The sequence below is a fragment of the Necator americanus genome, chromosome IV (genome assembly GCF_031761385.1).
Source record: "Necator americanus strain Aroian chromosome IV, whole genome shotgun sequence".
NCBI classification, from domain to species: domain Eukaryota; kingdom Metazoa; phylum Nematoda; class Chromadorea; order Rhabditida; family Ancylostomatidae; genus Necator; species Necator americanus.
The window spans coordinates 3370595-3393520 of record NC_087374.1 but is presented as its reverse complement, the minus strand read 5'-3'; the positions used below and the strand labels follow the sequence as shown (position 1 = coordinate 3393520).

At 38.2% G+C, this 22926-nt stretch overlaps 1 protein-coding gene across 4 annotated transcripts; it reads left to right on the top strand.

Annotated features, from left to right (window-relative positions):
- Window positions 1-1999: 1999 nt before the first annotated feature.
- RB195_000289 (uncharacterized protein) lies at window positions 2000-22919 on the top strand (the record flags this gene model as incomplete). 4 transcript variants are annotated; one of them, XM_064196537.1, is made up of 17 exons in its annotated part: window positions 2000-2063; window positions 8961-9023; window positions 9131-9309; window positions 10968-11057; window positions 11123-11271; window positions 11770-11831; window positions 13152-13276; window positions 13334-13519; window positions 13574-13649; window positions 13747-13939; window positions 14007-14145; window positions 14952-15116; window positions 15784-15901; window positions 17555-17695; window positions 17791-17888; window positions 17956-18042; window positions 18947-19075. In XM_064196537.1, 17 exons carry the CDS (start codon window positions 2000-2002, stop codon window positions 19073-19075), a joined length of 2064 nt encoding a protein of 687 aa, XP_064052420.1. The 4 variants fall into 4 exon arrangements, with proteins under 4 accessions (XP_064052420.1, XP_064052418.1, XP_064052421.1 ...); XM_064196539.1 differs by lacking the exons at window positions 13152-13276; window positions 13334-13519; window positions 13574-13649 and adding exons at window positions 22471-22490; window positions 22894-22919 and having other exon boundaries at window positions 18947-19068; XM_064196538.1 differs by lacking the exons at window positions 2000-2063; window positions 8961-9023; window positions 9131-9309; ... (2 more) ...; window positions 11770-11831; window positions 13152-13276 and adding exons at window positions 22471-22490; window positions 22894-22919 and having other exon boundaries at window positions 13364-13519; window positions 18947-19068.
- Window positions 22920-22926: the final 7 nt, after the last annotated feature.

Genomic DNA, 22926 nt, shown 5'->3' with positions numbered 1-22926 from the left:
ACTTGCCTCAATAAGCAGTCTGGTTTTCATCCGCTGACCGCATCTTCGCCGTTCTGCGCATCTTCGCCGAGCGGTAGCATCCTTGTGCGGAGTGACTTTAATGACTGAGTGGCATTCTGCCGCAGGACCGCGACGCATGCCCAGAAAACTCTAAGATGCAGCAACTTGAAGCTGTGGATTTTTTCCCTCGGTGTAATCTCCAAAGGATAGTTTACAGTGTTGCTTCATCTCCAAAAGTTCACATGTACTCCAAGGATGAATTGATTTTGGAGTGTATAGATGTCTGAAAATTTGTCCGAGCCCTCTCCAAGCCACATTTCCGTAAGGGAATAAGCGCAAGCAGTGGGAAGATCTTTGATGACTCAAATATCTGTTTTATCCATGAATTGGGGTTTCCTTCACTTCGGATTAAAGTGCTAATCTAGTCATTAAGCTGGTGATTGCGCTTCACAACCAGAAAAGGCACCGGACCCTCGATCCTTCACGGTCAACTTCTCGTAAGTCGCTATTTAGTATAATTTAAAATATAGCACACAATACAAAATAATTACTTCAGTACATCAAGAAATTGGTGATGTTGGGATATCTCGATCGAAAAATAGATCTAAGAATGGCTATTATGAGTATGAGCATGATAACGTACAATCTCCTAATCATCCTGAAAACGGCGTGTAAAACGACCTTTCTGTGCATTTTTCCCTACAAGGCACGTTATAACGCTATTTTTCCACATGCGCCAGTTCCCTCAGCAGTCCATCCACTGGTTTTCACTTGAGTAGCCGGCCGCAGAAACCTGAATTATTGTCCGGCCACTTGCGAACACACAATATGCGCAAAGGTGGCGCGTTCTAACGCACCTCGTAGGAATAAAACGTACAAAAAGGACTTTTCCCGCGCCCGTTTCCAAAATGATTAAAAGAAATTGAGCGCCATCATGTTCATACTGGTAATCAGCACCTTTCACTTTATCTTTTCCAGGAGAAACCCCCTACATCCTCACTTTCGAGGTATGTTGCCTTAAATGACATTCGACATTAAGGGCAGCATATCTCGAAATCGACGATGGGACCAAATCGATGTGGGAAACTGATTGAGGAATCATTTTCAATTTGGAGAATTCCAGCAACATTTAGTATTGCGAATGTTTCTCTTTTCGCTTTGCCCACTGAAATTTCTGCTCGAATACAGAAGATTTGACAAAGATTAAACTTATTAATACATTTACTTATATATTACTCTCGATGGTGTGCTAAAGGGATGTGGTAAGGACAAATACAAAATAAAAAACGGTACATGCACACTTAGAAAATTATACGCATAAATATAATAAATACATAAATATAATATATAATTAAAAAAAGATATGACGACCAGTGTTCGGTTTCGTGCACGATTCTGACCTAGGTGATTTATTAATTAATTAATTAGGATTAAAATAAAAATAGAAGATGGAAATTAACAAAACAATAAAATTACTGTTTTAATAATCTCGAATATATGAAAATTTAGATTTTTTTAAATATATTTTTATTGCTTTATTTTTCATTGTATTTATATTTTTTATTTATATTTTTATTATACTTTAATTTTTTTTGGAATATTAAAACGTTACGTTCATCACCTATCCATCAGTTAGTTAAAATAATAGTATTAAAAAATTAAACAAAACAATTATATGAATTGAAATAACAAATTATAAAATAAAATAACTAAGAATTAAGAATAATAAGTAATTAAATTTAGAATAATAAGTAATCAACTAATAAAAATCTACGTTGTGAAAGTACTGTAATGACAGAGTTTAGTTTACTTTTGAATAATAACCGCATGGATTTCGACTACTGCTTGCTGACCAGCAGCTGCTTTGTACGTGCGCGCGCTGGTCGCCGGCTGGCTGGCTGGCTGTGGTCGGCTGACGAATGTTTTCGTTTTTAGTGGGGCCTGACGACTGTGTCGCTACGTTCGTTGCGCTCCGCCCTCTTCCGTCAATGATTTGATGATGTCTCGTCTTGATAGATCGACCAGTCTAGATCCACCACCGGAGAAGACTATTTTTCGTATAGGTACGGTGTTTTTCCTCTAGCTTACGTGATCCATTTATCTGTTCGGGGTCTTAGTGAAGCTCTTCAATTTTATCCTTTTTTTTCTCGTGATATATCCTTTTCTCGGCACAAAATCCGCGTTTTCTGTGTTTTTTTTCGGCTTTGGTTCTCGCGCGATGCGGATCGCCACAGAACACTTTTTTTAACTTCGCTCATCGCCATGTTCAGAATCCTTCTGAAATTCTTAACTATAATTTGACTTCTTTTTCTTAAAAAAAGCCACTGAATCGTGTTACAGTAAAATCGTTCTCGATTTTTTTCTAATATAATTTTTTCTTCCTGTTTATTTTTAATAATAATGAAACATTTTATTTTTATTTTATAATATTTTTGTGCTTTTTTCAATCAAAGCATTTCGAAACTCTACTCACCTAACTCAGTGCAAAATCCTTGAAATTAGTTTTCTGGAACGAATTCGAAATAAAATCGCAGAATAAAGCTTTAGATAAACAAGATATCAATTTTTCAAGGATAAGGGGAGTCTTCAAGTTACGTTAAAAAATGTTTTTGTATCTTCGACCATTGTTTTTCAGGTTCATTGATAAATTTTTCAAAATCATTGAATCCACTCGAGATTTTCATGGGTTTCCGTTGTAATAATAGCTGTATAATGTAATGCAGTAATATAATGTATAATAATACAATACATAATACGTAATATATAATAATATTAGTAATAACAATGCAATGATATGTACAATATATATAGTGTGTAATAATATGTAATAATATAGCAGTATTTATGTGTTCCAGCCAAGAATATGGCATATCTATACAATTCGCGCTCTAAAGTCATCCGTGGAGTCACTCTGACTCAAAATGACAGTTTTTAGATCCATGAAAATTCAACATAGATTTTTAAAAGTTCGGTTTAGTTAAACAGAGCTTTTTTCCTCAAAAAAAATTTCCCTTGTGGCTTAGGAGGGCCTTTTCGGAGCGTAGAAACCACAAAAAAGTAGACCAACTGACTCTATTAGGTCGATGGACATTGCGCTGATGGAGGACTTAATCTATTAATGAGTTTAAGTGCAGCCTAGCCTTTAAGTGATGCGCGCGGTCAAAACTGTAAACGATTCCTTTTTTCGACCAACTTATCGTCGTCGTCGACTTCTTTAGAGCCTGGAAAATCAGGAATACGTGCTGTTTATCACCAAATACCTCACAAAACTAGTTTTCTGTAAGAAGCTGAACCAGAAGAATACAAAAGTAGTGAAATTTCTCTAAAAATACATATATAAACATATATAATAATATAATATGATATACATAAATATAATTCCATAACATTATCATAAATAGCAATAATAATCCTGATATATAATTATATAATATAAGTAAATATAAATCCTAACATTTTAATAAGTAATGTATTAATCTTTATATATAATAATATAATACAATATAAATGTAGATCTTAATACTCGATATTAAAATCTACTACTAAATCTTTTAAAAATCTAATTGAAATCTATTGTTACTAAAAATAACAATAATAATACTATGAATAAAAATAGAATAATACAAAATAATAATAATATTATTATAATAAAATAATATAATTACAACAATAATACTAACATTAAAATTCTTATATGGCCGTGGCAGTAACGAATCGCCGTCGTGATGTATCTTATGCTAAGATCCAAAGAAAAAGTCAGTAATACCTTCACAGTCCTAATCGCTAAATCTAACTACTCCTGACGGTTTCTACAGTAACCGTCAGGAAACTATTAGAGTTCATTTTCAAGCGTTCTCAAGGAAGGCTAATTCAAAAATGAATCGTCTAGGTAGAGGCGAAACGATCCATTTTTCATCCTATTTTATCCCCTATCTTATTTATTTTGACTTTTTTTTTACTAGGAATATTGAATACTAGTTGTAATACAGTGGACTGCAATAATTCAGGAGTCGTTTGAGGCTAAGTTTGCCCGTTGCGGTAAATGTCGTTTTACTCGACGTCGAATCGTGCTAAATTCTAATTCTGTTTTCTTAATATTCTGTTTTCTTAATTCTGTTTTTTAATTTAACTAATAAATAATTTTCAACTTAATTAATAAATTCTGTTTTCTTAATTCTGTTTTTTTTTCACCTGTACTCTTCAAAATTCAACAGAATCATTGCTTTCCGACGGAGCGCGCTACACCCACCATCACCCACCGTCCATCCACCCACCCATCCACTTCGGCGTACTTTCTCATCTCGGGTTATCGATTACGACGAAAAGTAATGGAAGCGGAAATGTAAAAGGGAATGCGTCGATTGTTCCCGTTCTGTTCTGTAGCCCGCGTAACGGGGAATGGTCACACCTGCGTACAGTGAAGAAACTAAAAGAACTACGACGAAAAATAGACGCATTCGTGGAAAATATCCGGGAAAATATCACTTTTCCTACTCGCTTTCTCGAATAGATTAGTTCTTCCATGCAATTTTGCTAATATCCGTCTTATGAGTAAATATACCAATACCAAAATATCGAAATATTAAAAATAAAGAAAAATATTATCGAATAGATCACACAGAAATATCAAAAAAAAAAACTTTTGACGAATCCACTTTGCGATGTCTCTCAAACATTCCCATCCTAATTCTTACCGGAGACAATCATGGTCCTTAAATCAAAAATTATTCTATTCAAAAGAATTTGGATATTCACTGAGGGGAGCGCTTTAAAACGAGTCGTATTACTCGATTATTATTTACTATTTTTGTTTAGTTATGGTTTATTATCAAATTTGAAGGATTTGTTATAATTTGAGAATGGAAACTGGGGACCGATGAGTCGGAGACGTGAGTTACGAGTACAAATGGATTTTCCTTACTTTCTTCTCTTTTAAAATATAATAAACGCATTTTGTGAAAGGGAGAATTTCTGGAAATTCTGGAATTCAATCAAATCCTATGAACCAATTGCGGAAACGATGCTCTTGTTTCGTTCTTCCTAGAAAATAATCTACTACATTAAATCCTTGACTCAACGTCAGTAGATTAGATTTTATTTTAATTTTTCTTTAGGTTATAGGATTTTAAAGTACTGTATAAAGAAATACCGTATCAAGAAAGATTGCTCTCACAACCATATGAAATTCTTCACTGTTTTCCTTAAAATAGACACGTGTTTTCAATAAAATTAGGACACCATGAGTGAAAAACTCTTTTCAATGTGTGTAAAGTCAGAAGGGGTTTTTCTGAAAAATATTCTGTTTGCCTTGATGGAATGTTACCTGTAAACAGCATCGTTTATCATCTTCCTAAAACTTTACCAAATATGGCAGCGTTTGTTTTTTTTTCACGTATTGTGCTCAAAATTGTTTTATGATGTGTTTAGTTCTTTCCTTCGGCACCGTCCACTTTCTTGGATGAGCGCTCGGGAAAGAAAGTGATTTTTCTTGATTTAAAAAAATTTGCTCTTAAAGAGCCAACTGATTAGATTTATTTATTTATTTATTATTTATTATTTATTGGTTAATTATTATTATTGCCTTAACTTATTATTTTATTATTATTGATTTAACTAATTTTTTATGGTCAGTTATTATTATTATTATTATCATTATTATTATTATTATTATTATTATTATTATTATTATTATTATTATTATTATTATTATTATTATTATTATTACTATCATCTAATTATTAACTTATTATTTTAACTACTTTAATTTTAATTTAACCATTTTTTCATTATTATTTTAACTAATTAATGGATTGGTAGTGAATTTACGCAACTAATCCGTTGCGCTCTTCTCGTTTATTACAGTCACGTGCCAGATCCGGAGGAAAGATTGGCAGTGTTTACTCGGCTGACCGCCGAAGGTCAACTCAGAACTGCTGCAGTGATCGGTGCGCGTGATCAGTTCTTCGATTGATTGCTATCTCATCTGTCATTTAAGAAGAATATATTTCCTTGAACTACTTGGATAATTATAAATAGAACAAACAAGATCAAAGAACAACATTCGCGCGGTCAAGACGCTTCACATGTCTCTTTCTCGCTTCGAGACCTTCTTCCAGTTGAGCTCAGCTCGAGTTCGCGTGTAGATTTAGGGCTCAAAGGATGCGCTCACGTTCGACCTAATACTTTTACCAAAATGTCGGATCGCAAAGTCAAGAATGCCATGAAATTATTTATTATTATTCTTTATTTATTTTCTTTTCCTTTTTTTGTTCTTAATTTTCTTTTCGTTTCCTATTTTCCGTTCTTTTTATTCTCTATTCTATTTATCCATTTATTTACTTGTTCATTTATTTATTACACTCAATGACGTCCCAAAAAGGATGTGGCAAGGACAAACACAAAACAATTACAGCAAACAGAAAAATACTACAAATAAAAAACAGAAAAATAAAAAAAGAGGAATGAAAAAGAAAAGAAAACAAATATAGTGAAACGAATAAATTAAAAACCTAATGCTCTTTTTTCCGTTTTTATATTTTGCTTTGTTTTATATTTTTTTATTTTTTTATTTTCTATGACTCTTCATCTGAAATATTCTTTGTTTTAATTCTCTCAAAAAATTTGAAGAGAGCATGTAACCATGAATTTTGAAAAAATATCTTCAATATGAGGATTTTTTCTCACGTTTCAAAGTCTTTTCTATTGCTCAAACTCGAATATATCAGGTCATTATTTTACATTTACTTATAGTCTATATGATTTTATATTTTATTTACTTCTTTTCTTTATTCCATTTTCTATATTTTATATTTATTTTTTTCCATGATTTATATTTAACACTATTTTATATCATTATATTGTTGTTTAGTTATTATTTCACTATGTATTATTATCTATTGCGCCACATTATTATTATAATCTACTTATTTATTTGTATAATTAGGAAAAAGAAGAGGAAGTGGATAAATAAAAATAAAATAAATAAAAATAAAATAAATAAAAATAACTAAATAATAAACGTGGTGAAATTTTAAAAAAAATAAAAAATAAAAATAAAAATAAAATAAAACAAAAATAATATAAATTGGTACCAGACTTGTCTGAGAGGATAAAAACACTGACTTAATACATCTGCCGGGTAACGAAACTCGCTCTACAGGACATAGATACATCCAAACAGTATTAATTTGTTCGTGGGTTTATTTAATTTACTTTCCGAAAAAACCACATCACTAATAAAGTGAAAACCTTTCCTATCCACTGCCGCAAAGTCACTCGTCCACATAGATTCCATGGAACGCAAAAATACAAAAAAGTAGGTCAAGCTCAGATCCATTAAAGCCCCCCCCCCCCTCACGTTTCTCCGCGCTCTGGCGGGGCACTCCTAGGTTTCAGGGAAAACCTCTAACGAAAAAAAGAGAAAAAAAACTTTAGAAGATGAGACTTATGATTTCGTGCACATAAATCGCATCTTCTATCGGTTTCTCCTTACCTAAAAAGGAGGTGCAAACGATAAAGCTTGGACACTTTTTCAACCCATTAGGATGGATCAGAAGGTAAATTGAACAGTTCATTCAGATGTGAAAATTTGAATTTCATCGAATGTTAGGTTTTTTTTGGCGCTATTTTTTCCCGCGCCTTCATAAATCAGTGTCACGGATACCCATTTGAGCAGATATTCATGTCTCGTGCTCGATGCAAATACTTTTAATCTACATTTACTTGTCGTGAGCAGTTTTTTTTTTCTTGACACAGGGTTTTTAAATATCAATAAAATTTATTTTCATACAGATACTCACTGCTTCAAACTAAATTACGATATGAAATTCTTGTACACACATTTATAGTTGATTTTAAAAAAATCTCATAGTTTCATTATAAGAATTAAAATACATGTGCAAAGCAGGAGATGTGGTTTTATGCTCTTGTGCGCTGCTCCTTCAATTTCACTCTTAATAGAGAACAGCTAGAAATTCCTGATCTTCACGTTCACGTTACTGTTGGCGGACCTACAGGCTGTGGTCTGCTCGATGCCTGTGCTCCGTTTTTTACTCTCGATGGAGGGCTGCGAATTTTTCGCTACTTGTGCCTCAGCGATAAATTCGCAGAAATTTCGCATTTTTTATCTTTCATTTCGCATAAATTACCATTTCTGTTGATCGTTACTGGGATTTTCAAATTTATTTCATATTTATTTGCATATATTTTGTACTATTCTCTATTACTGTGTTATTATTTTTATTACTATTGTATCAGTCATTATTATTCATATTATTATTTCGCTATAATCTTTATATTGTTTGTTCATATTACTATTTTAATATTATTTTACTACTCTTATTTTAGATTGTTTTTATTTTTATAGTTTTTTTTTTCATTTGGTAGGGATTTTCTAGGAACTAAATCCGGCACTAACTAGCACGTTGGATTCCAACCTATAAACCAAAACGTGCATACAATTCTAAGATTATTTGTGGCGTTAGCGGAATAGACACACCTACATATTTTGAAAGGGTGAAAAAGAAAGAAAGATAGAAAAAAGGTTGTTATGAAGACAGAACCTTCGTAAACTTTTTCTAATGACTCTGAAACAATAGCGAAAATTCCGAGAGGAAAAATTGCGCAATCATAATTTTATAAGATTTGAACTAAAAAGAAAGAAATAACGAGTGAAACATTCGTTGAGCTGTGCTTTTGTGGCTTTGGAAAATTTATTTCATTTCTGTTTTACTTGTTTGATCGAACAGGACAAGAATCAAGCGGCTAAGAATGCTGGGACCACATAAATCTTGCAATATTTATTTATTTGAAAACATCCATATGTGTACTGTAGGACAAAAAACAAGAAATCACAGAGCTCATTAGGATTTTATTTAAGTTTTATACAGTTTTTTCTCGCAGTATTTTATATATTCGGAAGTATCCAAGACATTTATAGGGTACAGTTCATTTTTTTCCAGATCTAAATGAAGATCGACCAATCCCGTCCGCTACCGCTTCGGTATATGCACCCAGTGAGGCAGGTACGTTCTCTGTCCCAGTCGTAATCCTGAAACGCGAAGGAACCTCATCGTTGCACAAATTAATCTTCGTTTCTTATCTGTCTGGAACGTACCGTACCTCATTTCAGGAGATCTTGCAATGCCCTCGGTGCTGTTCCCGTCGATGCGGTTAATGCTTGCGGCAATGTTGTGCTGTTGTTTCATTACGCTTTCAATCTCGAGCTCAAATCTCGCTGTCGCACTCATCTGCATGACCTCATGCCCTCATCACGGCTATGGAGGAGATCTTAAATGGAAGACCGAACAGGTATTCTCATCTCCATTGTCAAATCATCTAAACTTCTCGAGTCTTCTCCGAAATCCTGAATGTCTCCTAAGAGTCGAAAATTCTTAACGGTCCTGGAATCGAAAAGGAAATGTTTTTTTTTCTGATTAGAAAATTGTTCTAAGGGAACCAACATATAATCGGCAGAATAATTGGAATAATTGAATTTAATCAATAATTTAATCTACAGAATAAAAAAAGTAAATGAAAAAAATAAAATGAAATATAAAAACATAAGAAATAATTAGAAGAACTTGAAGGAGGGAAGCACTCCGCTTCATTAAAGGCACGGCATTATCATGCAACTGGCGAATGAGCGTGACTTCACTCAATTCCTCTTTCCCTCAAAAAAAAACGGCGTGGGAATTACGTTTGTTCCTACGAGGTACGTTAGAACGCGCCACCCTTGCACACCCCGCGGTTCCTTCAGCAACCTATTCATTGGTTTTGCTTGAATAAGCTTGTGAGGATACCTTATCGGTTTTCGATCGCTTGGGTACATACACAATTGTGGCGCGTTTTCACGTGTCTCGTAGAAACAAATGCCGTTTCCCACGCTCTTTTTCCGGACGATTAGGGGAGAAGGAGTGGGGTCAAACTCATACTTGCAGTCTACACCTCAAACTCCGTATTTGCCCATAAGGACCAAAACATCGTCAGTTTCGTGACACGCTGTCTTTGAAGATGATCATATGAAACATAGTGAACATAGTGAGCTGCTCATTCTTCTTCAGGACCCACATACACTTCTTGACCTTCTTTATATATACATTTATTACCGGACAAACGACTTTGATGAAATAACGAGTTCTTAGTGCTAATTTAAAGCAGTTAGAGTAGCTCTTGACTTTGATTGACGTTAAGCAACGAAAACACTTCGACGAAAGATTCCAGATTATCCTTTCGCACTCTTGTTTACTGTTTTTCGGAACAACACCATGGATGGAAGGCATTTACGACTAATCTACAATTTTAGAGCATTATTTTCTTGTGATTTCCATGGCTTGTTGTACGATTACTGTAGAAACGTAGGACCAGTAGAATAAAATCGTATTCGATTAGACATTCCTGCACTTTTTTGGGGTTTTATATTTGAAAATTCGATTCAACTCGGGAAACACCTGTCGATATTCGATTCGATCGAACTTTATATTTTTATTTTACAATTTTTTATATATTTTTTCTTTATATTTTTTCAAGCTCTGATACAAATTTCTATAGTAAAAGCCTTCTCTTAGAATTCTCTTTGGGGAGAAGAAACTCAATGAAATACGTAATAAATCCTTAAACCATGAACTTTCTGGAAAACTTGCTTATTTAGAGGGTGAAAAATCGAACAAGTTCATATATAATATATATTATTTAATACTATTTTATTACATATATATACAAATGTATATTATTTGAAGAAAAAAAAGCCGGATTTTTATACTAGTCGTTGTCGTTCTAGTAGTTTTTCCATTGCATTTCACGTTTTTCTGGTTCTTTTCAATGAATTCTTAACCTACTTTTGCACTCTCTGAAAAAAAGAACAGGTTCTTCAACGTCCTCAGTTGCTGGAGAAAAAAACCTTCAATGTCATGCTTAAATAGGAAAAAAATCGCCTAATGCAGCTTACGTACTCATCCGGATAAGTTTAGGAAGGTCTAGTGTTAGCCGCACAAAATGCCGGTTCACTTCTCACGTTGGTCACAGGAATGTGGGCAGATCGATTGAACGGGAAATGGATGGTATGTGAATGAAATTCGTGAAACTCAGTCGATTCTTAGATTTTCTAGGAAATTTCCATGTTCAGGTATTCGTCGCTCTACTGTTGTGTTGTGTGGGGAATCTCGTCCTTCCGCTTTTCGCCGCTGAATCGTTTTGGTTCGCGGTGGCGGCGAGAATTGCCGTCGGCGCTTCGGATGCATGTTTAATGCCGGCGTGTAATTCACTTATTACCAGGTAAATGGTGACCGAATTCTTAAGTAACGATCGTATACGGTCCCTGAAGATGTATTGATTGATGGATTGAAATTCTGCACTGCACTTTTCCATTTAAAGAAATTTTAATAAAATTTGTATGGGAAACGAAAATAATCTCTCTCCAATGCGGCAACCACAAACTTGTTCTGGTTCACGTGGGCGGAACAGATGAAATCAAAGTTCTGTTATTACTTTGTTATGTTATTTCGTTCTGAATTTAAATTACGTCATAAGAAAATGATGAGAGAAGGGAAAGGAAACAATCATTCTTTACACAATTCAATTATGGGGAACAACGCAGAATTCTGGAGAATTTTCTCTTTTTTCGAACGAATTCAATTCGATTCGATTCGATTCAATTCAATTCAATTCAACTCATTCAATTCTCGGCACTGCTCACAAGCCCAAATTAGCACAACTGTAGAAGTTTCTTATGCTAGATCATCCTAGAATCCAGCAATAATCCACTCGTTCCAGATGGTTCCCCCAATCCGAACGAGCCGCTGCGATTGGCCTGATATCAGGAGGACGTCAAATAGGTGAGTTACGTCCTGGTCACGAGCCATCCTGACCATTCTTTCCGATGGTCAATGATCACGGATTGTTTTGTGGGTGTATGTGTGTGTGTCGTATCAACGTGGATTGTCATTGTTATGTGATGACTTGCTGCCGCTGGCGACAACTCGCTACGATGTCCTTGATGGCGACCGGATTGACCACCTACAGACTTGAACTCTGCCGCCGCCGCCGCCGCCATCGTCACCACCGCCCACTCGCCACCAACATGCAAAGCGACGCGCCCACGCATCCATCGAAATAGCTGCGCGAAAACAAGCTACGTAGTGCTACTGGGGGCGCTCTTTCGTACCGCAATAAACTCAGGGGTCTTCTTTTCAAAGTTCTACAGTAATCTCTTGGATACATGTTTATACCTAATGTTGTGGTCCGAACGGCAAAAATCGTAACCACTCAAATATACTCTTTTTTTCTGGATTATTTGAGACGTGAAGTACTTTGAACAGAAAGTATAGTAGTAGTATATGTAAATAGAAAAATAAAATTTAAAAAAATAAAAAATAATAAAATAAAGATAAAAACGGATTTATATTTATAAATAGTGTATGTATAAGGGGTTCGCGGTTTTCTACGGGCCTACCCACCCATATCACGGAACTGACGTTGTTGGGGTCGCTGTACAGCAGATATAGAGTTTGAAGTGTAGAATACGAGTATGAACACTCTGTTCCTGCTAATAGTCCTGAAAAACGATGGCGTGGGAACGGTATTTGTTCCTACGAGGTACGTTAGAACGCGCCACCCTTGCACACGCTGCGGTTCACTCAACACCCTATTCATTGGTTTTACTTGAATGGGCTGGTGAGGAGACCTCATCGATTTCCGACCGCTTGCTCGTGGACGCGCAGCGCGTGCGCAATGGTAGTGTGCATTCGTAATCTACGCCCTGAACTCCTCATTGTTCCACACAGAGACCCTAACATTGTCAATTTTGTGATGATCTTACAATTGCCTTTAGAAGTCCCCATGAGAGCGCAACAGTATAGTTAAGATGGTAATCAGTATAACTATGATGATAATCAAAGCTTAAGACATAGATCAGGCAGCAATAACGAACACAATACAAAAAATGAAATTGCACAACTCTCATTCCTCAGCACAGTCTATTCATTGGTTTTACTTGAATGGGCTGGTGAGGAGAACTCATCGATCTTCGACCGCTTGCTCGTGGACGCGGTGCGTGCGAGTGACGTGTAGTTTGCCCACATGGCAGAGAGGAGGATTCCATGGTATCAGGAGTGGTGATCGTATCACATGCAGGTCCTGTGGTGATGATGTTTTAGGGGAAACGAGTCGCACACTATGTATTCGGGTAAAGGAGCATCTAGATTGGCTCGCAAAATCTAAACTCTCCACCCCGCCAGGAACAAAGCGCCGTAGAATAAGTCATCAAAACTTCGAAATAGAGGTAGAAGTTAAGATACTATCTTTCGAACCCGAGATCACAACATGCAGAACGCCGTAGACATGTCGGATAACTGCCAGAAGTTCAAAAATGCACAGAAAGGATGAGTGCATTGCGAGCGATCACAAACGAGCTAGCCCCATATCAAAAATTGATCTACCGGGCGGGCCGTCAGATCCCTTGTGCAAAAACCCTTGTGACTCGTACGTGGTGGTTTGTTACGTTACAATATCCAGCGCAAACGAGGTAAGCACTGGCCGTTATGTTGTCCTTTGTCTATCGTTTGAATTCTTTCTGCAGGGTGATGAGGCGTCTTCGAGGATAAATCATTGGCTTCGATTTTTCCAGGCTCTGACGAGGGCGATAACGCCGAAACGTTAGATGTTGTTTAATAAAGACGATCAATAACAATCTTGGCTATAGCTCAAAAAAATCAACAGAGAGAACACAATAACAATATCAATACATTCCAGGCACCCTATTCATCTTACCAACAGCCGGCTACCTTTGCACAAGGAAGGATATCCTCGATGGATGGCCGGCAATATTTTACCTCTCCGCATGTATATCCATACTAGTCACAGTATTTTGGATTCCATTCGGAGCTGATAAACCGTCGAAACAATGTTGTATTTCGGGACGAGAACGGAATTTCATCGAAAGCAGGTGAGCAACCTCGTCCCAGCACAGCTGTCCTCGTGTGCGTTAAAGATCATAACGATGGACGTTGAAGGATCGCATGCGAATCGATAGGGAAACGAACGGATCGCAGTCGACGAGTCCCGTACCAAGCGATGCTGAAATCCGGAGCTCTGTGGGCATCCATATTCGCCTTAGTATGTCACGAATACCCGCTCGTCATCATGCTTCAGGTTGTTTTTTTTTTAAATACGGTTTTGAAGATTCTCATATTCTCCTTGAAATGCAATGGGTCTCCCCGTGCATATTGGAGGAAATAAAGAACTTTCTAGAACTTTCCGAATAGCTGTTCGTGACAAACATGCTATGCAGTCAGTTTGATTTGCGCGCTCTACAGCTCCACACATGAATTTTTTTCCCCGTGTTTGTTTATATTTTGTAAGAACGGGTTTTTCTTGATAGATTCACTCGTTTTCTTCGATTCTGGAGCTTTCTGAGGTAGACCGCCACCTTAATATCACTTGATCGTTTTGCTAATCTAAGTTAGCAGTTCATTTGGTGTACTATACCTACTTTTTTAATCGACGGTGATGGGCACGGTTCCGGAAACGATTGACGTTGATCTAATTCTTGGCAACTTGTTACATCAGAAATATCAGATAATCACATTGAACTGCTCTCGAATCCTGGTTATAGTTGGGTCAAAACGACCAAATGCAATTGCTAAAGCGCCTGCGGTCGAGGTGGCGGTTGCGATCAAGTTGGGACCATTACCGACTTCATCCGAGCCTCAGAGATGAGTGGGCCTAGCGAGGATCTCGACTCGATCGCAACCGCAAGCTCCACCGCATCGCTCTGCGCGCGGCCGCTTACGCAACTGCACCAAACTTTAGGTAGTTTTCCTTCGACTGTACATTGTTGTCGATTTAGAACACTAAGGATTTATTTCACTTCACAGTTTTGTTTATCCGTTGGTTTTTGGCAAGTTAGTGTTGCCCTTAGATGAGTAGTATTTTTTTTTATAATTGACCCATTCCAGTTTCTTCCGAACTACATGCGTGACGTGCTCGAATTTGCACCCACGCAAAATGGACTGATCGCTGCGCTACCTATTCTCTGCCTATTCCTCTCAAAGACTGTGTCGTCGTCATTCGCCTCCTATCTCGTTACGAAGAGAGACATGGACAAGACAGTTGTCTGCAAGGTTGTTCATTTTTTCCCTACATTATCGTAATCGACGGTGATGGGTACGGTTCCGGAAACGATTAATGTTGATCTAGTTCTGAAATTTGCTTGCACTTTTGTTCAACTGCGGTCGAATTTACTTATAGTGCGATGTGATTTGCAAGGATAAATGGGATCTAATGGTAGCATTCCTTACGAAACTGAGCTTTATGTCGTTTTGACCCTACTATAGCTCCAATATTATCTGCCGACGTAACAATAGCTAGTTTTAAACCGTGACTTTGATCTTCACCTATCGATCGGCATCGCGACAAAAATTATGAGTTATGGTCTTTCCCATCGTCGCTGAAATGCTACAGTTGGTAACTGTATTTAGGGATCAGGAGGCAAAACTGCATGCACATGATTTAAAATTATACATTATTTGTATTATCATTTACTTATTTTATTGTTGTATTGTATTATATATTTATTTATTTATTTTATTTTCATTTATTTATTCATCACACTGTAATTATTTAGTCATCGTTTAGTTCTACATCTGACAAGTCACAGAGAATATGAAAGTGACATGATAATGGCATCCTACTTCCGACCCGCACTATCCATTTCTTGTCAATGAGCACTTGAAAACACCAATATCAATTACTTGAAAATTCCTTTTACTAAAAATGTCACCGCTTCAGGGATTCAATGCTGTAGCCTCTGGAGGTCTCGCGATGTGCATTTTTATCGTGCCGTTGTTCGACAAAACCCGCGCCGTTTTTGCAGTCGTCTCGCTTTGTGGAGCTATGGTATTCGCAGGTAATTAAAATCAGTGCTTCGGGAAATAACTTTCTGAACCCTATCTACTACTGTTCCGTTCGCTCCAGTAGTAGATATCGTTACTGACGTAGTTTTCGGCTATCACAGCGAAAATGTCAAAGACCTACGAGTCCAAGAACCAGAGTCCTTAGGAGAATCAAAGGTGTGAGTTTACCCAAGGAGGGAACTCTTTACTCTTCTCTTTAACTCTCTTTTTCTTTCCTTTTTTTGCACATAACTCACGAAAGGAAGAGGTGTGAAGTGAGTTTTGCTCTTTGTTTGGATGCAAAGAGTTGCATCGTAAGGTGAACTGGCGAACTGAGTGCTACTGAAGACTCTGATCCCTGGATTAGTTGGCGTTGTTCAGCATCTTCGCATCGGATTTTACTGTTTGTCTTTTTACCACTTCTTTCCCTACTGAGAACTCGAGGAAATTACAATTCCTAGTCTTTTCTTCTTTGTTTTTTTTTCTATTCTTGTACATTTATTCTATTTCCATTCATATAAATAAGAACTACTCGCGAAAGTGAGAAGAGCGACGATCAGGATCCCAAAGTGTTCCGGTTGAGATGAGATCCCCAATAATAACGGAAAGAAAGTCAAATATTAGATCATTTCTCTTTGCTCTGTTCGAGTGTTGTCTACTGAGCTCATTCAAGAATAACTGCTCCGTTTTAATGAAACTTGACAGGAAGGAATTTTTCCTGACTGTTTTTTTTTGAAGAATTGGGTTTTCTATGATCCGCTGAAAATTATCCCAACGATCATTGAGGTCACTCTGGATTTTTTTTTATCCAGATTCATGTGTGGTTACATGTGTTAGCGGAAACGACGAAGTGACGCATCCTTTGCAACATGAGTAGTTTCTTTGCCCAGTGGACTCTAATAGATCCAGTTTGTGCCCTAAATCGAACGTGAGAGGTAGTCGTACGAACCAGAACGAGCAAATCACATGTATTTTAAGTAAACCACGAACTTGCTGCTCTACTCTATCAGAGTACGAGATGGAGAATGTACTTTCAAAAATAAAGGTTCATTTTTGCCATTTGGGTTATTTTTGGAAGAAATCTAAAAGTTTGCACAAATTCTCCTCCCTCGTATTGGTCCCGAGAATATGAAGAGAGTTTAAAACAATGAATAGCTTAAGATTGCTCCCGATGAGGCAACAACATCTTTTAAGGTCTCCATAAAGAGATCACGCTTATTCTTTGGGAAACCAGTGTAGAAGACTTTTGCAAAAATTTTCCCTGCATAACTCGAAAAAACTGAAGCGAGTGTAGTATAGGATGACAGCTGGTGAATTTTCCGATTATAAACGCGATTTCACTCGTGGCACGGACTCACATACGGGGAAATTGTTGCAAAGCAATAAGTCATTTATAAACAAATCCATCCACTTTCCCAATAAACAGCTAGAAGCAAATCGACAAAAGATCCCTGAAAACGTTTATCTAGTCATCAAACCGAAAGACAAAAGAATGTTCCTGCTGAGGTCAGGTGCAAAAACATAAAATTAGGGCAATTTACAACATGTTGTTTTCACAAAAGTCATTTCTTCCTAGGATGAAATGCGAGTAGTATGGGAAACGTCCTAGAACGGAAATACGCAGAAATGTTCTCTGTGGGAGATTAGGAGAGGAACACAACTTTCAGGTATGCATACACCAGGAGTGATCACAGCGCTGGTCCAGCTTGCGCCTCCATTTTCGGGAATAATCACCGGCTGGTCGTTCTTTGCTGTTGCATGGTTCAGCATTATGAATAAAATCCTTACAAAACACATCGTTCAACAAGGTTTGTCAATAATAAGTAGTGTTTTAGAACGTTTAGCGTGCATTTTGTATTGTAAATTTAACTATGTATGCTTAAAATCAGAATCTTCGTTCTAGGCGCTGCCTCGGAGTGGTCGATGGTTTTTCGGGTTTCAGCGCTTGTAGCAGCTCTTCCCGTTTTTGTGTTCACTTGGTGGGGATCCGCTGATAGGCAGGTAGGTCCCGAGATGATGGCAGAGGGATCGGTATGAGTTTATTCCACGTAATACGGATAAATTTCAGGTATGGGCTGCACCGTCCTCGAAAGCTTCAGTCTGCTCCTTTTCCCCCTACAAGAAGAGCAAAAATGGTCCTGGAAGTTGCAGTCAGGTGCATTTTAGTATACCGTACCACTTACTCATCACTTATCATTGGGCCTGAAAGCTTTCTGCATTTCCTAGAAGCAGATTCACTTCCTCTGTTGCTTTTAGATTGCGTCAAATGCGATAATACTGCAGAATTAGCAAACATCTAGGAAGATTTGTTGAATCTAGGTCAAGGTACACGCATGCGATAATCGTCATTTCCTCAAACAGAGGCAGCGACACGGATTGACATTAGAAAATTCCGATTGTGTAAATGGGAGAGGGATGGCTCGTTTTAAAAAAAGCGTTAGACTTAGTAGCTCATTCTCGAACCGATCGGTTTTCGAATTTATAACTGTTAGCCCTTAATTTTCATGGTTTTATTTATCACAAAGGATCGCTCCTCGATGGCTCCTCTAGCCCTAATGAGCAACGAGCTCACTGACTTTTCTATTCCTTCGTTTTCGATTGAATCTTAAAATGTTCCATTCTGTTTGTTCTTTGCTGTAATGTAACATCTGATTGTTTACATTCAAATTTTTGTTGTTATTTGTTTGCGTTCTCAAAACTAAAGTCATTAAAATCAATGACATTCTGCTTTTCTAACATAATGAGTTCTTTACCTGTTAGTTTTTTTTTTCGCGCATATAAGATTGCATAGGGGTTAAGCATGAGACAGTTAAGAGGCGACACCCTATACTGCGAATTCATCGCGTTCGCTTTTTTGTTTAAAAGCAACAGTTCTCCTGTAAGTGTAGTTCTCAATCAGGTGCTAATGTCTTAAAAGCTGCAAAAGTTGTGAGAATCATGGATTTCCCCACCGTTCTTCTCTCTTACCGAATTGGAAAATACTTAGTATCATTCTAAATCATCTAATTCACATTCTAAAGTACCGTGAATGTTTCGCTACCAAAAACCTTATTTTTCAGCTCTCTAGGGAAACGTCTCTCTCCTCGCTGTCCACTCGAGACGGAATGTCTGCTAAGAAGAAGCTCTCCACATCCAGCATGTCTCGATCCAGTAGTCTCGCTAAGAATCTCAACGAATCCAAGTCATAGCTCATTTTATTTTAGATTTCTTATGTCCAAAGAACTCACATGTATTGCATGACAACACGGGTAATTTCTTCTCATTCACCACTTTTATGACACTTTTCATGTATAAAGAATGTGAAATATTTACAAATACATCAATATGTCGAATCAAAAAAATGCAGTACACAAGTTATCACGTTGTTTCACGGTCACGGTTAATCGGTTGCAATCGATCGAACTACACGTCAACGATCACGGGAACCTAAGGCTACAGTGATGTACGCGAGAACTTTCTTTTTTAGTTTTTTAGCACACTATAGGATAATCAAACGAATAAATTCAAGTGATACCTTCTGTGTTTCAAGTAGAATGACTCAAGTGACCGGAATATCTAGTGACTTCAGGTGTTCTCACTTATTACTTTGAATTCTTGGAAAAGCTCAAATATTTCGAGCGGAAAGTTGCTATGATATCCGAACAAAGCAACAATAAATTCTCAAAGTATATTCACTGGCATTGGGAAAGAGTCCATCTGTCCATGAACTAAAAGTCCATGTAACCGGTTAGGTTCCAAAACTTTAGCATATACCAAATATCTAACTACTGTATTCTTCTTTTGATCAAAGTGGATACTCTATTATTATTAGCGACGGCGAATAAACCGCACGGTAGTCATACTCTAGTCAAAACGGCCTACTTTGCGATCGAATATGGCGCAAGTTTTCGAGATCGATGCTTCGCGGAGGAAGATGCGTTTCTCCAAACGTTTGCAGATGATTGTCACCATCGATGTTAACGTTGAACGAATACGTCACTAACAAATGTAAACTATTGCATGTCAGATACAAAATGAGGTGGAGAGAGTGAGGTCGCAGGTTTTTTTACTGAACTGTGGTGGGCAACAAGCTGAAGCTGGTTCAGCGACGTTGACAAAATTTGCACAATGGTAAGATGACCAAGAACTTGTCCTCAATTTCTCTTGATAATTTATCCAAATATTTTCTCTTCTTTGTTTTACCTCCAAGATCTTTGTCTGATTACGGGGCGGGCAATTTAGAAGTTTATTCGACAACTGAATTCCCCTTTTCCATCTCCCTTCCTATGTGATGTCATATTGAAATAATGCCGATTTACTTCCTTCCTCACGTCAACACAAACATTTCATTACACATTACATCACATTACGGTACTCTGGTGTTGAAAAAGCAATCTATTTCAACGCCAAGCCAACAGAATTCACTGCAATAAACGTTGAACACCTAATACGTTGATTTCATAGAGTGTAGTGTGCATACGAGTCTGACCGCAGCATGCTCGTAATGAATGCAATTAAGCATTTGAGTAGATGGTTCTGGGCACGTTAAAGCTACAAACATCCAGTTACATCCTCAAAGCTACCCAAAGGATTTTGCAAAAAGATTCAGTCATCCACCACACATTCAAAGTCCAACTCGAATAGTGTAATACCTAAAGAAAGCGTGGAATTTGAAAAAGAATACAAAAAAAAACAACTCTCCGTTCCGTTACTGGACTGCCGGGCATTGGCGACCTGAGCGTACTTCGCTCACTCAGTGTCGATAGGCAGTGCGAGAGACCTAGTCTCGCAAACTATGAAAAAGTTACGAATGTATGGATTCGGTACTAGCTCTTGCTCTGGTGCAGACTGAGAAACGTGGGCAGACATATATACAAGGATGGCACGCCACGGTGAAGATGTGAACAACTGGCGACAATAGCAGATATCCCTCACCTTCATCTACCTACATCGGGCTTCTCTGCGCTGCTCTCTAAAGCCGTCACCACGGTAGATCTGAAGCTTTCACCACTACTCTATGACTAAGTCGTCATGCTGCCTTCCAAGACAAAGGAGAACCGGATTAGCAAGTGCTCAAGTGTAACGCGATGGGGAAGCAAGGATTGGAGTACACTCCAACCTTAAAATGACATGACGACTTACGTAAACGAGTCCGGTACCATCAGAACTGTTGGCAGCATTGCACGTGAGGTTACCGTTCGTGCAAACGCTGCATGGCGAGAGTGACGATCAGCTACTGGCGTGTCATGTGACGAGAGGATGCTTGATCGTCTACAAAGAAAACAGCTGAAGCTCAGTGCCGGTGCATAAGCGGCTGCGCTCGAATCGAGGTGATCCAGTGTAGCGGTTGGGATCGATATGTGCCACTCACTTTGACCACATCCGCAACGAAGATATCTGGTGGACACTGGTGTGCCTACCATAGCCAGAAAGATGCCCGAAATAAGTCTCCGATGATACGGTCATGTCGTACAGGGTGAAAGCCTGTAGGATTGGCACGGATTAGATGACACCGAGAAGCGATGACAGGACAGTGAACCCAAACAGATCTGGCTTGGTGCATTTAACAGTGACATGGAGCTAGCTGGAATGCATCCTAATCAAGCACACGACCGCACGAACTGGAACTCTCTGATGCGGAGAGCGGGACTTGCCACTGAACGCTACGATTGAACGAAGAAGAAAGATAAATCGAAAAATATATTACGGTCAAAACGACATGAAACAGTATGCAGTTGCGTAAGCGGCTGTGTTCGAAGCGGCGCGGTAGAAAAAACGGTGGGAATAAAGATGGGACCACCGCGAACTGCAGCAAGGAATGGTGCTAGCAATACTCGACCTTAACCGCTACACCACACCGTATCACTTTGAGCGCAGCTGCTTACGCAACTGCAAGGTGCTTCATGTCACTTTGACCCTATTATAGTCGGACCAAAACAACATGAAGCACGGTGCATTTGCGTACGCGCTGGAAGCGGGGCGGTGGAGGCAGCAGTTGGAGCCGAGGTGGGTACGCTCCTAACCGCCACGCGCAATTGCCCCGTGCTTCATGTCGTTTTGACACCTACAATGGTTTATGGTGCAAGAAGCTATGAGTATGTAGTAGAGCAGTAGAGTAGTGAAGATCTTTTTATCGTCTGCAAGCAAACTTCACAGCAGTGACACCACAGTATTATTTTTTTCTATGGTGTGTTTGTGTGATGTGCGTTAATGCACACACATAACCACATATCCCACGTCTATCGCTTGCGGGTGCCGTGTCCTGCTGTGGCGAGTCTAATTTTTGGTTCCTCTGTGGTTTGCTCTGATAATTTCTTCGACGCTTTAGCGCTGTGCTTCTCACTGTCGCTTTTGCTTCACTTATTTGCTCAATGCGCTCACATTTGGAGAAGAAATGTATGCAATTCGCAAATCCTAGAGTTAATTGCAACGGCAGCTGAGCATATGGCAGTACACCGAGCAAAAACCTATTGTGACTAGTTTTCACTTGTTTCGAGTACGACAAGCGCTCTTCTGGGAACTCTGAGCTTCATTATTTCCGCCCAAATTTCCCCTTAAAAGGTTGACTGCCTTTCGTGCATTGGAACAAATCTGCTAGTTCCAGGATAGGTTGTCGCAGAAGCGGTGGGTTCCTAGAAATTCATCCTGGTACCGCAATCCCAATAGGCAGATGTCTATATAAGTCGAGGCCGAACATTGTCGGCTTTCTTTCTTGTATTGTTTCTTTTATGCTGAGTTCTTGGGTTAACAATGCAACTATTCCACTTTTTATTATTATCGGGTCAAAACGACCTGTACCCTGGTGATGCAGTTATGAAAGCTGCTGCCCTCGAAGTAGCGCAGTCAAGCTCGAGGTAGGACCTTCACTCATGTCTGCTGTCCGATTACAGCAAGCGAGAGTCCTACCTTGTTCGCAGCCGCATTCGCTGGCTCCGCTTATGCAAATGCACCAGGCTCTAGGTCACTTTGACACAACATTACCTCGTTACTTGTGCTGGTGATTTCCTGTACAGCTCTTCTTTTTCAGGTATTCTAGGCATTATTTACTCCTAATGTGGCA